The sequence below is a fragment of the Canis lupus genome, chromosome 8 (assembly GCF_048164855.1).
Source record: "Canis lupus baileyi chromosome 8, mCanLup2.hap1, whole genome shotgun sequence".
Taxonomy (NCBI): Eukaryota; Metazoa; Chordata; class Mammalia; order Carnivora; family Canidae; genus Canis; species Canis lupus.
This window is the reverse complement of record NC_132845.1, coordinates 14295933-14311093: the sequence shown is the minus strand read 5'-3', so window position 1 is coordinate 14311093 and position 15161 is coordinate 14295933. Positions and strand designations below refer to the sequence as shown.

The 15161-nt window shown below is 43.1% G+C and overlaps 1 protein-coding gene across 1 annotated transcript in view; it reads left to right on the top strand.

The window, feature by feature from the left end:
- Nucleotides 1–13011: 13011 nt before the first annotated feature.
- CTBS (chitobiase) overlaps nt 13012–15161 on the top strand; it is a 36123-nt gene continuing 33973 nt past the window's right edge. Inside the window, exon 1 of the mRNA XM_072834279.1 lies at nt 13012–13233. Coding sequence (XP_072690380.1) covers nt 13063–13233 — 171 coding nt within the window. The 5' untranslated portion in view covers nt 13012–13062. The remainder of the gene's footprint in view (nt 13234–15161) is intronic.

Genomic DNA, 15161 nt, shown 5'->3' with positions numbered 1-15161 from the left:
GGATAAGAACAAAAGGATTTAAGGGGGGTGGCTATTACAGCAGGCATGGGAGAGCTGATGGTTATTTGGACCAAGGTGGTGATGGAGGAGGTGAGAAATGTTTTGGGAGAGTTTGAAGATAAAGGATTAGACATGGTATGTGAGAGAGAAAAAAAGCTTTGCCTGAGCGGTCTGGTGATTGGCTAGGGGATTATTGAGATGGGGAACATTGGAGCAGAAGCAGGTGGGGGATAGAAATCCAGAGCTCAATTTTAAAGTCATGGGACTGAATGAAATTATTCAAAAAGTGAATATGGATTAAGAAGAAGAGGGGTCAAAGATGGAATGCTGGGACACTCCAGCAGAGAGGTCAGGGAGATGAAGGCATCCTGCGAGAAGGCTGAGAAAGAATAGCTACAACCCTCTTGATGGTAGCAGATGCTGAGTCCTAGAATGGGCTGCTTTCTGGCCCACAATCCCATTGCCTCATCCAGGTCTCCACCCAGTGCAGCCTTTCTGCAGCCAGCAATAAATTTAAAGGGATTAATACAGAATAAGCTTTGGACATTGTAGTACTCAACACATATTCATTAAATAGTATGTACGAATGAATGAATAAATGAATATTGACAGATTTTACTTTATTCCTTTTAAAATATTTACAAACACTTACTTAACTTTTGATTTTCCTCCCTGGAGAGAAGATTGCATTGGCTTCATTTTAAGGTATGTCAGAGGAAATTTTTGCTAAAGCCAGAAATCTTTCTATTAACTTTGAGGTCTATTAAACCTTCCAGAACTTTATAAACTAATAAGGAAAATATTTGGTTCTTAAATAAAGGGCTGTGCAAATTTTATATCTTACAATTTCATTGAATAAGATATTAGAGGTACCATCTAATAATATTCATTTATTCATTTCATTATGAACCCAAAACTTACATAATACATGTACAAAATACACACTTAGCTGTGTATAGGATATGGTAATTGATACTCCATTAAGAATAGTAATGAAAATTAATATGTGTCAGACACAAAGGTTTTTATAAGCATTTCCTTTTTTCATTATTCTCATAGCATCCTGTGAGAATGAGACTATTGTTACCTGTTTCATACAACATAAAAATTCAAAGAATTAAATAATATTCTCGTGGTCAAATGATTAGAATTGGGCAGAACTGAGATTTGAACCCAGCTCTGTATGATTGCGGAGCTTGAACTCTTGCTCAGTCTGCTCTGTGACCCCTTTTCATGAATCAACATCATAAATATCAATTTTACTTATAGAACTGAAAACACCAAAGAAGTTTGACCAACATAAGCTTGGTCTCCAAACAAAAAACATCACAGTGAAATTCTGGAATTCAGTCTGAAGCTGGAGGTAACCCCATTCAAGTTTCTATTAAAAAAATGCTGACTTTTTCTGGACAGTACAAACGGAAAACCAGGACATAGGTCTGTGCACAAGGTGCAAGTGGCACGTGGAAGCAGCAGGGCAGCGGTTCTCCTGCGGGAAGGGCCAGAGCAGCAGCGTGGAAGTCACACTCTTGGAAGAAAACAAAACCCAACAGAGACAGTCTTGGGCAAAATGAGCAGTAGTACCAAAAGTGGGGATGGCAGCGGAGCAGCCTCACCAGGGCAGGGAGAGAGGGGAAGGGAATTCCTTGGCCTCCTCCCAACCGCAGGGGACCAAAGTTGGTAGGAAACGGGCACTGGGTGTTATTCTGTATGTTAGTAAATTGAACACCAATAAAAAAAAAAAAAAAAACCAATATATGAAAAATGAAAAAAAAAAAAAAAAAAAAGGAATCGTGCTCCGATTCAAGGATCAAGCTTCAGATATCTATTTGCTGTATGCAAGAGAGATACTATATCTGAATCTGTGACTATCCACTGGATGCGTTTTAATGAGATAATATATATATTTAAGTGCATTGTAAACAGCAGCCTGGCAGCTGAAAATACTGATACTGTTGCTGTTAAAGATATAACAGTGATCACAAATATTATTAGTAATTTAAAGTGTAAATTTAAAACTCCGTACCAAAGAGGCTTTGGGTTATTTTGCCATTATTAATTTGTTATTTAAATGGGTACTGGGGCACCTGGGTGACTCAGCAGTTGAACGTCTGCCTTTGGCCCAGGGTGTGATCCTGGAGTTCCAAGATCAACTCCCACATCGGGCTCCCTGCATGGAGTCCGCTTCTCCCTCTGCCTGTGTCTCTGCCTCGCTCTGTGTTTCTCATGAATAGATAAATAAAATCTTTAAAAAATAAAATAAAATGAGTCCTATTCCCTATCCTTTTGATTCTGTGAATAATCACCATGTAGTAAGGTTCTTACCTTGTGAGGATAACCAACTAGACTTTATCTAATAAATCTGAGCTAGTGAGGCTAATCATTCTGCTTATGATTTCATTCCTATTACTTTGCTTTCCATAATGATTTTGCCCATTGTCAGAAGTCTTAACATGATCATTTTAATGGTTTCCCATTACTTCCTATTTTAGTTTTGGTTTGATGGCATTTAGTGAGGCTTCAGTTTTGACTATAGAGTGGATACTTTATTTTTTTTTAATAAATTTATTTTTTTATTGGTGTTCAATTTGCCAACATACAGAATAACACCCAGTGCTCATCCTGTCAAATGCCCCCCTCAGTGCCCGCCACCCAGTCACCCCCACCCCAGCCCACCTCCCCTTCCACCACCCCTAGTTCGTTTCCCAGTTAGGAGTCTTCCATGTTCTGTCTCCCTTTCTGATATTTCCTACCCATTTCTTCTCCCTTCCCCTCTATTCCCTTTCACTATTATCTCTATTCCCCAAATGAATGAGACCATATAATGTTTGTCCTTCTCCGATTGACTTATTTCACTCAGCATAATATAGAGTGGATACTTTAAAAGAATTATAATTGGTTCTGTTTCTCCACTTAATATTGTAGCAATACAGCATCCTATTTCATCAAGAAGTATCATACATAGCTTATTTCCCTTTGTTCAAAGATCCCATTGGAGAGCTACCAACTAAAATTCAAGTCGTCTCACAGTTATAAGATAGGTCTTATTCCTCAGTGAATTCCAATTTTGAAGGAACATGTCTTCCATTGATGAAGAAAGCAAGCTCTAACTAGGATCACCCAGGCAATAGAGATGGGATTTAAAGAATGTACAATTATGGCCATGGCGGTTTCTCGTTCATGCTAGAACAACTCCTGGTACTTTTTTCTTGCACTGGAAAGGAATTCTTTATTTTATTTTAAAAAAATATTTATTTGAGAGAGAAAGCGAAAGAGAGAGAGAAAGCACTGATTGGGGGGGGGGGCAGAGAGAAAAGCAGGCTCCCTGCTGAGCAGGACTATGACGTGGGGCTTGATCCCAGGACCCTGGAGTCTGGGCCGATGCTTAACCAGCTGAGCCACCCAGGAGGTCCTGGAAAGGACTATTAAAAAAAAAAAAAAAAGCTAAGAGTGGGGATTAAATAACTTATTATTTTAATCAAAATTTTCAACTACTTAAAATTGGTTTTGAAACAAAAACGGTATGGTATAACACTGCAAAATATTCTGATTGCTTAGTAAAGGCAAACTATAAGTTATAAATTGTTTTCTACACATTTGATCTTATATCAGATAAAAGCCCAATTATTTCTGAGGAATTGGTCTTTATTCAAAATAAGATGCTACATTCTCAAAGCTTTAAAAACAGCCCCCTGAGGTACACATAAACCATCAAAGAAATATTTTCAGACTGTCAGAGGCATTTCTGTAAATTCTACAAAAAGATTTTGCATCCTAGTGTTTTCTCAAAGTTTATTCTGGCTGCCTTTGGATTAAAAAACCAGAGACGTGAAAAGCAAAGAGTGGCAAAGTGGCCCTAGCTACAGCTCCCACAGCAGCAGCAGATCCAGGAACACGTCTGTCCCTGGTGGTCCCTGCTATTTGGCAGCAGGTAGTTGGACACCTTTTCAGTGCTGTTCATGCTTGCAGACAGAAGCCATTTTAACATGTTAGGCTAAAGGGTTGTCAGCTTTTTTCCTAAGCTTCTCTAATTGGGGTACACGAGTCTCTGCATCTCTGCATGCAAGATGGACTGGCTCCAGTAAGATAGGATTTCAATAGATGAATGTAGTCCTTTTTTCATTAAACAAACAATTGACTGCATGGGTAAAAGATGAAAGATACCTGGTTGAGAAATACTTTGTCAAACAGACATAAGCAAGGATTTTTAGCTGGTCACAAATTTAGTATGAGCCAAGAGGTAGAGCACTGCCCAGAAAGCACTAAGGCATGTCAGCTCATAGGAGGTAATGATTTTGCCATATGCTGCATTGGCCAGATCATGCCTGACCTGGAATGTACACATTAGCTGTGCACCACATCTTAAAGCTCATCAGAAAGGGTTACAGGTGGGATGGTAAAAAGTACAGAAACCAAGTTATATGAGGAACAATTGAAGGAATTTGATTTATTTAGTCCAGAAACGGAAAGATTTGGGAAGCAGAAGAGGAGGGAATATTGGTTGTTCATCTTCAAAACTTGAAGAGGACCTTGCAGAAAAGCTATCACAGTTGTTCTGGAGGTCTCCCCAAAGAAAAATCAGGGCCAATTAGGGTAACAGTAGACAATTTTCAGCTCAAAGGTTAAGAAGCTTTTTGTAATTATTACTTTCCCTGAAGTAGGCTGGGCTGCTTCCTCAGTGGGGCAGGCGGGGGCCTTGTCACACAGGAAGACCCCAGTAAAGGCTGAACACTCTCGAGTATAGAAGGGGCAGACAATCGGTGTTAAGTGGGACTCTGAAAGGTTCTGTTCAAAGTATGGTAAGGATGGCCCCTGGAGACTCTGGAAGCCATCCTGGCCTATGCTGCACACGCTTATGGTGGAGTCTTGGGCTGTGTCACCCTAATGGTGACTGTTTTCTCCGTCGCTGAAAAGTAGACTTCAGTCTTGTTATCTAACTTAAATCACCGCCTACCAAAATAATATTACTGTGGTTGCTGAAAATGGCCCTGGGATGCTGTGTTCCTCCATCTGAATTGATGATTCTCGCTCAGGGGCGGTGAGGGATGGGGCTCCCAGGCATGTGACTGGCCTGAGCCTTGCTCTCCTCAGCTATGGGCTGGAGAGTGAATAGCATATTTAAGATTGTGGCCTTTGGAGCTACACTGCCTAAGTTTAAATCCTAGCTTGGTGCCTTAACTATCTGTATAAAACTGTTATTTAATTTCTGGTGTCCCTTTGTCTGTAAACTAGAGATGACAATGGTTGACTCTGTCTGTTGTGAGAATTAGGTGAGCAAAGGGGTATTACCTCCCTGCCTACAGAGCCCACTGCTATTTTTACATTCTATTTGTAACCAGTCTGCTCCAGGCTGACACCTACATTACGATGTTTATTCCAGCTAGCCTCAAAAATGATTTCAGTACATGGAAATTCAGTACACTGAAACTAAGTGTAGTTTTAAACCGAAGGTGTCATCCCACCAAGCTATAATTAATTCTTGGAAAACAAATCCGGTTTTAAATGGAAAACCACCTAAGTATTCATGTTCCAATTAAAAGTATGTACTGAGAGGGCACCTGGGTGGCTGTTATTAAGTGGCTGCCTTCCTCCTCAGATCATGATCTTGGGGTCCTGGAATTAAGTCCCACGTCTAGCTCCCTCATCAGTGGGGAGTCTGCTTCTCCTTCTCCCTCTGCCTCTTCCTCCCACCCCTTGTCATGTTCTCTCATGCATGCTCTCTCTTTCTCAAATAAATAAAATCTTAAAAAAAAATTAAAAGTACCTACTGGGACATTCCATGCTAAGCTCCGTTACAGTGCTTCTCAGAGTGTGGTCCTGAGATCAGCTGCATCAGCATCGACTGGTGCCTTAGTCCTCTCGGGCTGCTGTAACAAGAATCAAGGACTGGGTGCTGAAAAAACAAACGTGTATTTTTCACAGTTCTGGAGGCTGGGAAGTCTCAGAGCAAGTCCCTGGCAGATTTGGTGTCTGGTGAGAGCCTGCTTCTTGGTTCATAGACAGTTGTTATTGTGTCCTCATAAGGCAGCAGGAGGGTCCCTTCTATAAGGACACCAATTTTATTCATGAGGATGCCTCCCAAAGGCCCCACTCCCAGTGCCATCTCATGTTTCCTGTACCCCTCTTACTCTTTCATGATTCACTTCCGTGTTTTGGTGAAACACATTTTTTGGTGGTTGCTTGAGAAAGAGTGTATGACAGATAAATATTTTGAAGTTTTAAATGACTTTTCTACTTGACTAATAATTTTCAGTGGAAATCATATTCTTTTAGAATTTCAAATGTATTGTTTGTCTTTGCACTTCAGGTATTGCTGTTGAGAAATCTGAGGACTTTCTTATTCTTGACCCTTTGTGACTTTTTTTTAAAATCTCTAGCAGCTTTTAGGATCAATTCTTTGCCCTTACATTCTGAAGAATCATGTGCTTCAGTCCTGGAAGTTTTTCTTGAATTGCTTTCTTGAATTTCTTACCCACTGGACTGCTCTTCCAATTTTCTTACCTTTCTCCTGCCCACTCCAGAGAACGACACCCCCAGACTTCAGCCTGGGAGAGGGACAGTTGCCTAAAGATATAAGCTGGGCGGCAGCCTAGGTGGCTCAGAGGTTTAGCACTGCCTTCAGCCCAGGGTATGATCCTGGAGACCCGGGATCAAGTCCCATGTCAGGCTCCCTGCATGGAATGGAGTCTGCTTCTTCCTCTGCCTGTATCTGTGTGCCCACCCCCCCTCTCTCTCATGAATAAGTAAATTAAAAAAAAAAAAAAAAAGAGATGTAAGGCTGGGGAAGTGATCTAGAGATCTAACGGCTCATTAAGCAGCTTTCGCCTTAATTCTCTTTATTTTCAGGCACCTTCCTCCTGTTCCCCCATTTACTCTGAATTCCTGAGGCACCTCTTGTAGTTCTGGAACATTTGGAAGATTCCTTGTGGTTTAAGTTGGGTTGTTTCTCAGCTTTCCCTACTGTTGGGGTTCAGGGTACTTATCTTTCATGCTTTTCAGCTTCCAAAATTATGTTGTTGTCACCTTGTCCTTGTGGGCTTAAGTTTTCATTGGAGTTTAAGCATAAAAGGGAGCAAAATTAGGTGTTTGTATTCAAACTGCCATCTTAACTTAGAACGAGTACCTGTATCTTAAAATTTTTTTCAGCCATTCATTAGGGGAACATGATAAAAAAAGATGTGACTGCTGGCTGGACCCAGGTGATTGGTAGCTCCTCACCCCTCCCTGTCCTTGGAATGTGGATTCTGCTTGCCCTTCCTGCTTCCAGAGGCTGCTCCCAGGATGTATGTAGCATTGACATGATGATGTGGTGTTGGAAACACCTGCACAGTATATGTGACTGAGCCCAGTGGAGGGCCTCTTGGTAAGCTTTTTAAGACTTGGAGGGCCACTATAGGTTTCCATTTGTCTGCTGCCCAAGACAAGCCTCACATGTAAGTTCCCTTTGCTCTTATGAAAACTGCCACCTGACAACCTGGAGTGGCCTGTCTCTTTCTTTACTCTCCCCTCTGCCCTCTGTGTGTGGAGGCTGGTTTCAGAGCACACCAGGAAAGCTGCTGAGAGGGTTGTGAACCTACAGTTGGTGACCCAGCCAGGAGACTGAAGAAATGGGCCTCAACAGATGAAATCCTGAGTTGGTCATTGACCCCTGTGTGGGGAGGAGTGACCTATAGGTCAGATGCTTGTGGATTGCCACTGGATCATGGAGACACCCGTCTAACGCCCTTGGGGGAACAGCTCACTGTGCGCAGTGGCAGGGAAAGGAAGCCGGTAGTCACTGCAGCTGGCCTCTCCTGCAGGCGGTTTGGTTGGTCACTGATGCTTGGCTGGAGGTGGCAGCTTAGGTCCAAGTTAAAAGATGACCTAAGATTAGAAGAGGACAAGGGAATGTCCACCAGCCTTATAGCTTCAGGGCTAGCGGGCAAGATTGGAGAGCAGGATAAAAAGATACCTTAATGTGCTATTTTACAAAGCTGGGAAGGCACAAAATACCCCAGATTAAGATCAGGGAACTTGTGACAAAGACTGATTGATTAGGACACTAAAAGGTGGAATCTCTGAAAAGTAATGAAAATTAAAAAAAAAAAAAAGATTGTGGTAACTGAGGATAACCTGCACATCTTCTGACGCCAGTACAAAGGAAAATTTTTATTTTTTTTTAAATTTTTATTTATGATAGTCACACACAGAGAGAGAGAGAGGCAGAGACATAGGCAGAGGAAGAAGCAGGCCCCATGCACCAGGAGCCCGACGTGGGATTCGATCCCGGGTCTCCAGGATCGTGCCCTGGGCCAAAGGCAGGCGCCAAATCCCTGAGCCACCCAGGGATCCCACAAAGGAAAATTTTAAAAAGCAATTACCCTTAAAACTCTTAGGAGAAAATTTAGTTTCTTTCTCTGTCCTTTGAATTTATAAGTCTTGTCCGTCTTTAAAACGTAAACACCCCAGGAAATAACCAAAACATTGCCTACAGGGATTAAAGAAAAAAAGGTAAGGGTACGGGGAAGGCTCTTTAAAATACAGGCTGCTTGAAATAAGGAAAACAACCCTGTAGGTAGGAAAGTAGGAGATGTAGGAGAAAGGTATAAGGAATGAATATACATTTTTACTGAGGGGAAAAGAAAGTAATTTTGTCCTAAAATGAGACTGCTTATTTAGAGAGGAATAACTTAGGACAAAATATGAATGAAAAAGAAAATTGTAGAAGGTTTGTGAAAGGTAATCTTTGGAAGGGAATTTTATGGGTGGTCAGGACTGATGAAAATTGGAATAAATAAGTTTTTGAAGTACACGAGTATAAGATCAAAATGTGGTTTTCTTTATTAAAAAGACAACATTTTCTTGGATTGTTGGTCTGCTCTTGATAAAAAAAAATATAAACAAAGGTTTGTAATTAAATTAAAAACAAAGTTTCTATATTTTGTCTTTACCAGGTTTATAAGAAACTCTCATTAGATCTTTAACCATGGCCATTTTTAAATCTTTTGTTATTTGCAGAGTTATTGTTTTACTCTGCTGCTTTGGCCAAATGTGTTCCTGCAAAAGTGCTTTATCTTCCAGGAGATTTATGGAAAAGGTTTTGACAAGTACAGATTTCTGATAACTAGGATCAATTTTCCCTCATGTAGGAGGGATGATAATAAATCTTTTAAGTGCTTTCCCAAGGCTACCTGCCTAGCCCCACAATATGTCATGGGATGGTAGCTGGGGATGTGTCCCTGTTCTCCTTCGTCACATCAGTAAAATGTACGTCAGTGGACATAATGTTAACATGTAGAGATCTGCCTCTGCTATGGGATACCTTACAGGCTTTGCTGGAATGTCTGTGAGGGAAAGGATGGGCAATAAATCCACAGAAAATACAAAGCCCAGGCACAGCTGTAAGGTGAAACTCATGTTGTCCCAAAAGTTATGACTGGTAAGGTACAATTCTATCCACCCCCTAAAAGTGTGAAGGAGGTGCAAGCCTCTGTAGGGATTTGGGGATTTGGGAGGACTTTTATTTCCTACCTGGCATAGTGCATCCATCCTACCTCCCTAGTAGAGAGAGGGCACATGTGGGACTAGGGGTGAGAGCAGCAAGCTGGTTTGAGAAAGCAAAGCAGATTAAATCTCTGGGCACATCCCATATAGGGCTAGCATTTGAGTTAAATATGTCTGTGACTCCAAAAGATATGGGTAGACAGAAGGGGAGAGTGCTTCCAGGATTTTGGCCCCAATTCTGGAAAGGGGCAGATACCCAATATACCACATAGAGGAGCAGCTCCTAGCAGTGTACACAGCAGTCCTCAAGGCAGGGCCTCTCACACAGCAGCCAGTGGGTTGAGCTCAGGGTGGCCTGGCTGGTGATTAGTCATGAGTCCTGGCCATTAACCCTTAATGCTGACAGCTGGGCTGTTCTAAAGGGATTAGCCTTGGACAAATGGAGGCCAAAAGGTGGATGATTATGAGTAAGTCTTTGTGGGATTAAGATGTGTGGGAAGACATGTGAGTCCACCCACAAGATCTTATCTAAGGAAGCCCTCACTTTTCCATGTCTTGGCTCATAAAGCACTGATACCCCCTGGCAACTGGGAAGCTGATATTCTTGACCCCTCAGTAGGTACAATAGATTGGGTGCACAGAGAAAATGGCCATCATCATGCTCAGGTGTGATGGCGAATTCTAACTATGCCAAGTTGCTCTTGGAGTCCAGCCACAGAGGCTGTCCTGTGTGTTCTAAACAATAACCAAGGCAACTGCTGAAAGAATCTGGGGCTATTCACTCCAGTTCCCAGCTGGTGAGGAACTGGCAAGTTGATTATATTGGCCTTCTCCAAGGATTCTATATATGCCCTGGTTTGTGTAGACACTGCATTTGGTTTAGCCTGATATTTCCCGTTTCTATGCACAACAGGCTGCCACCATTAGGGGATTAGAGAAATTGAGTACTATGTATGGATACCTTCATCAAATAGGTAGCAATTGAGGGGCAGTCACATTTCGAAGGTCATGAAGCGTAAGACTGGGCAAAAAAAAAAAAAAAAAAAGACATCGAATGGAGATTATATCTTAGCTATAATCAATAGGCAGCAGGATCAGTAGAAAGAAAAGATATTGGGACACCTGGGTGGCTTAGCAGTTGAGTATCTGCCTTCGGCTCAGGGCATGATCCTGGGATCTGGGATCGAGTCCCACATTGGGCTCCCTGCAAGGAGCCTGCTTCTCCCTCTGCCTATGTCTCTCTCTGTCACTCATGAATAAATAAATCTTTAAAAAAAAAAAAGAAAAAGAAAATACATTAAAACAGCAGATTAAATTGTTAACAGATAAAACCAGGTAGACTAAAGTACTGTCTAGGCTTTAATACATCTGGAAAATCAATGAGTAGAACCACTTGCCCCTATGCCAGACTGGGGACCCCTGCCAAGGCTCCCAACACCAAAAAGGTGTGGAAGTGACAGGAAACAGCCATTGCCCCAACTCTCAGCCATGATCAACATGCTATGTTGCTGAGATCCCCAAGCCTCGTCATGCCTGGGAAAGGAATGATCTACTGGAATTTGCAATGGGGCATGCCGCCAGGGCTGGTGAGTCACTTCACATTCCTGGGTGAGGAGGCACTACTCAATTTTCCACTGGGACCCATTGTTCTGCTGCTAGCCGGACTTGTTGAAATACACTATGCCTGAAATGGAACGTACACCTTGAGAGATTGGAGAAGGTGGGGGTCCTCTTCTGGTATATCCTACCCTCAGTCTCTCTCCTCATGCCTGGCAGTGCTGCCTCCCCTGGCCAACGTGCATAGTCTGCACAACCGAGTCAAATCCCTACAGCTGCCAACCTCCCCCTCCTCAAGGCCAGGACAGTGTCTCATTGGCATGATTATCTGACTGCTGTCTTTGTTCCCTCCACAGGCTTGGAGAATGTTAGAAATCCTTACTAAATTCAGTCAGCAAGCCCTGAATGATAATTTTAAAAAACCTGTCCTTACTGAACAGTGAAATGACTCTAATGAGAAAAACTGTTCTCTAAAACAGGATGGCCTTGGACATTTTTACCTCACAAGGAGGCACCTGTGCCATTATCAAAACAAAATGTTCTGAGCTCATACCTAATGAGTCTGCTAATGTATCATTCTTATTAAATCACGTGAGGACACAGGTAAATGTCCTGAGTGATTCAACTCCCAGCCTAGAAGATTTAATAAATTGATGGTTTGGATCCTAGGACTCTTGATAGACTTGTGACTAATTTGGGGAATTATTGTCTTAATCTGTGTTTTCTCTTACTGTACCTGTACTGTTGCTCTGGTGTCTGCCTCCAGTGCAGCAGATAGCCACCAGAAAAGCCAGTGCCATCTTAATGAAACCCCTTCATGACCACTCTTTCTGGAAGAGGGGGCACACAGGATTGTAAGAACCAGTTACCAGGGGTAGAGTGTTGGTGAATGTCATCAAAAAGACATGCCTGAGGGCACCTGGGTGGCTCAGTGGTTGAGTGCCTTTGGCTCAAGTCATGATCCCAGGGTCCTGGGATCAAATCCTGCATCAGGCTCCTTGCAGGGAGCCTGCTTCTTCCTCTGCCTGTGTCTCCCATGAATAAACAAAATCTTAAAAAAAAAAAAAAACACAACTGTCGATTGACCTGTGAACACTTTGAGGCTCTTCACCCTTTCTTCTGTCCTTGGAACGTAGGTTCTACTTGTCTTTCCCACTCCCAGAGGCTGTTCCAAGAACATAGCCTTGAGATAGTGATGTGGTGTTGAAAACACCTGCATGGTGTATGTGACTGAGCCCAGTTAGGGTCCCTTTATAAGCTTTTTAAGACTTGGAGGGCCACTACAGGGATCCATTCATCTTGCTGTTGCCCAAGACAAACCTCATGTGTAAGTTCCCTTTGTTGTTATGAAAACTGCCACCTGCCAACCTATCTCTTCTTCACTTTCCCCCTGCCCTGTGTGTGTGTGTGTGTGGGGGGGGGGGGGCTAGTTTCAGAGCACACCAGGAAAGCTCCTGAACTACCACCCCCATTCCAACTGTGGTGCTCAGTCATCCCTATCAAGGCCCCCTATTTCTCCCTTCATGGGGCCTCCTCCACTTTTTAAAAAAGATTTTATTTATTCATGATAGACCGGCGGGGGGGGGGAGGGGGGCTGTGCAGAGACACAGGCAGAGGGAGAAGCAGGCTCCATGCAGGGAGCCTGATGTGGGACTCGATCCCAGATCTCCAGGATCATGCCCTGGGTCAAAAGCACTAAACTGCTGAGCCACCCAGGATCCCCCCTCCTCCACTTTCAAATTGCACGAGGAGTACAAACAGCCATGATATAAAGACAGGTGCAGAGTGTTGAGGGGGTGTAAGTGGTACTTCTACCCAACAGGTCTGCTGGGGGCCTGAGGCACTGGCTTGCCAGTTACCATGTTCACGGTAGTCTTTCTCCTTCACCCCGCCTTCATGTCCCCATTGGCTAAGATTGCCCAGCCCTTCCCATGTCAGCCCCTCCCAAGTCTGCTCTAACCCCCAGGCAGGTTTAGAGCTTGCTGAGAGTCTTGACCTGAGCCAGCAGGTAGAGAAACCGTCATGTCCCTGCCACAGCTTGGTCGCCTGTGCCTCCTCGCCCACCCACCACGTGGCATCCTGGGGCTCACCCTGCTGCTGCTGCCACTGTTGCTGCCATTCTGGGCAGGGGCCCACTGTCCTTGCCAGGATCCAGCATTGTGCCAACCCATCACCGACCACCCTGATTTTGAGGTCAGTGCCTCTCTCTTGCCCCTCTGGGTCTGTCCTTAGGGCCGAGTAAAAATTTAGGGTAAAGCCCTAAGAAGGGCTTTAGGGTGAGCCCTAAGAAGAAGTGGTGTGGGTGCAGTCACCAATTTTGACCGCTGACTGAGGGCCTCTTTTTGGATGCCTTCATCATATGATGAGGAAGCTGAGAGAGGTTGAGTAACTCTTCCTGGTGTCACAGTGCCTGCCTGAAAGAGGCAGGCAGGTATTCAAACTCAGGTGTGATCCCAAATGCAAGTTCCTTTCACGGCCCTGCAGTGCCATCCAGGTGGCACTCTGGGCATACTAGCAAGGGGGTAGGATAATGAGGTATTTCCTAAGTAGCAAGTTTCATTGTTCTCCAAGAGAATATTTAGAATGAAAGAATCTCGGCACTCCAACAACAGTACATTGGAAAGCAGAATGTTCCACTTACCTTTCTTTTTTCCTGTCTACCAGCCCTTTCTTTTAGGTACCTCGAAACAACCCAAGAAGGGTGGTAAAAATAATTTTCCTTTTACTCATCTGACAATTTATAATGCTTTGAGTAACTTTAATCAGGCACCTTTCACAGGCAAAATGAGAACCACCTGACACCTAGAGTTTGATGACTACAACAGGAGTTAGAGGAAAGGCTTAATCCTATAAAAATTAATAGAAGGAAACCTTTAACTTTTTGAGGATCCTCCATACTGTTCTCCAGAGTGGCTGCATCCGTTTGCATTCCCACCAACAGCACAAGAGGGTTCCTCTTTCTCTGCATCCCCTCTAACACCTGCTGTTTCTTGGGTATTAAAGAGGGCACTTGTTATAATGAGCAATGGGTCTTGTGAGTGATGAATCACTGAATTCTACTCCAGAAACCCATAATGCACTGTATGTTCACTAACTAAAATTTAGATTAAAAAAAAAAAAAAAAAAGACATTCCTTTTGAATAGAGTCAGAAGGCCAGGCAGGGGGAGCTCTCAGATCCTTGTCAGTTGCAGACCAAGTAGGGAGAGCCAGGGGTATCTAGCAGGTGGGTCCTACCTTATTACCGTCACTGGGGAAGAAAGGCTCCTTCCTGGCAACAGCCCAACTAATGAGATGTCGCTACAATTCAGCCAATGAAAAGCCAGTATACTTCAAACTCCCAGTTTACTCCAATTTTTTTTTTGTTTATAACAGCTTTCCTAACTTCCCCTTTTCCTCTATAAATGAGTGTTGCTCTCCTTTGTTTTGTGGTTTTGCTGTAGCTTGTTTGTCCTGGTTTGCAATTCTATGCTATTCCCAAATAAACACTTCTTTGCTGGTAAAATAGCCAACAGTTTAATTTTTAAGGTTAACATTACTTAGCAAAAGTGGGATCCAGAGAAGACCCCCAAGAGCTCTGAGGCTACTGAGCAAACAGGTACCAGTACCCTCTGAGCCTGAGCTCATTGCTTTCTCACCCACCCTGGGGTTTGAGGGTAAATTTTGTCCTGGATTATAAGCTCCACACTTTGAGTTTTCCATACATTATTTGGGGTTTAAGACCTTATTTTTGTTTTCTGCGGTACTCACTTGGCCTTTGGTAGGACTCTTGTTTGGAACTGGACTGTTCCTCCTGGGGATGGGAATGGCCTTAGGTCTGATTCCTTCTGAAACAAACTGTTCCTGTTGAAACTACTTTTTAGGAATTTTTCTCTTTAGAGAAAATCCTTGAAGAAATGGGATCCCAGTCACCAGTCTGGACCAGACTCTATCCAGCTTTGTTTTTAAACTATGCTCTCTAAATGGACTGACTTAACCAAAATGTAGAATTAACAATGGCCATTATGGGGAATTTTCATCTCCTCAAACTTGTTTTACTCAAAATTAGAAAGCTATGACCCCAAACAAAAAACTGAATGGGATGCTTATTTTAAATGGTACCTTGAGGCTTCCAGATGTTTTC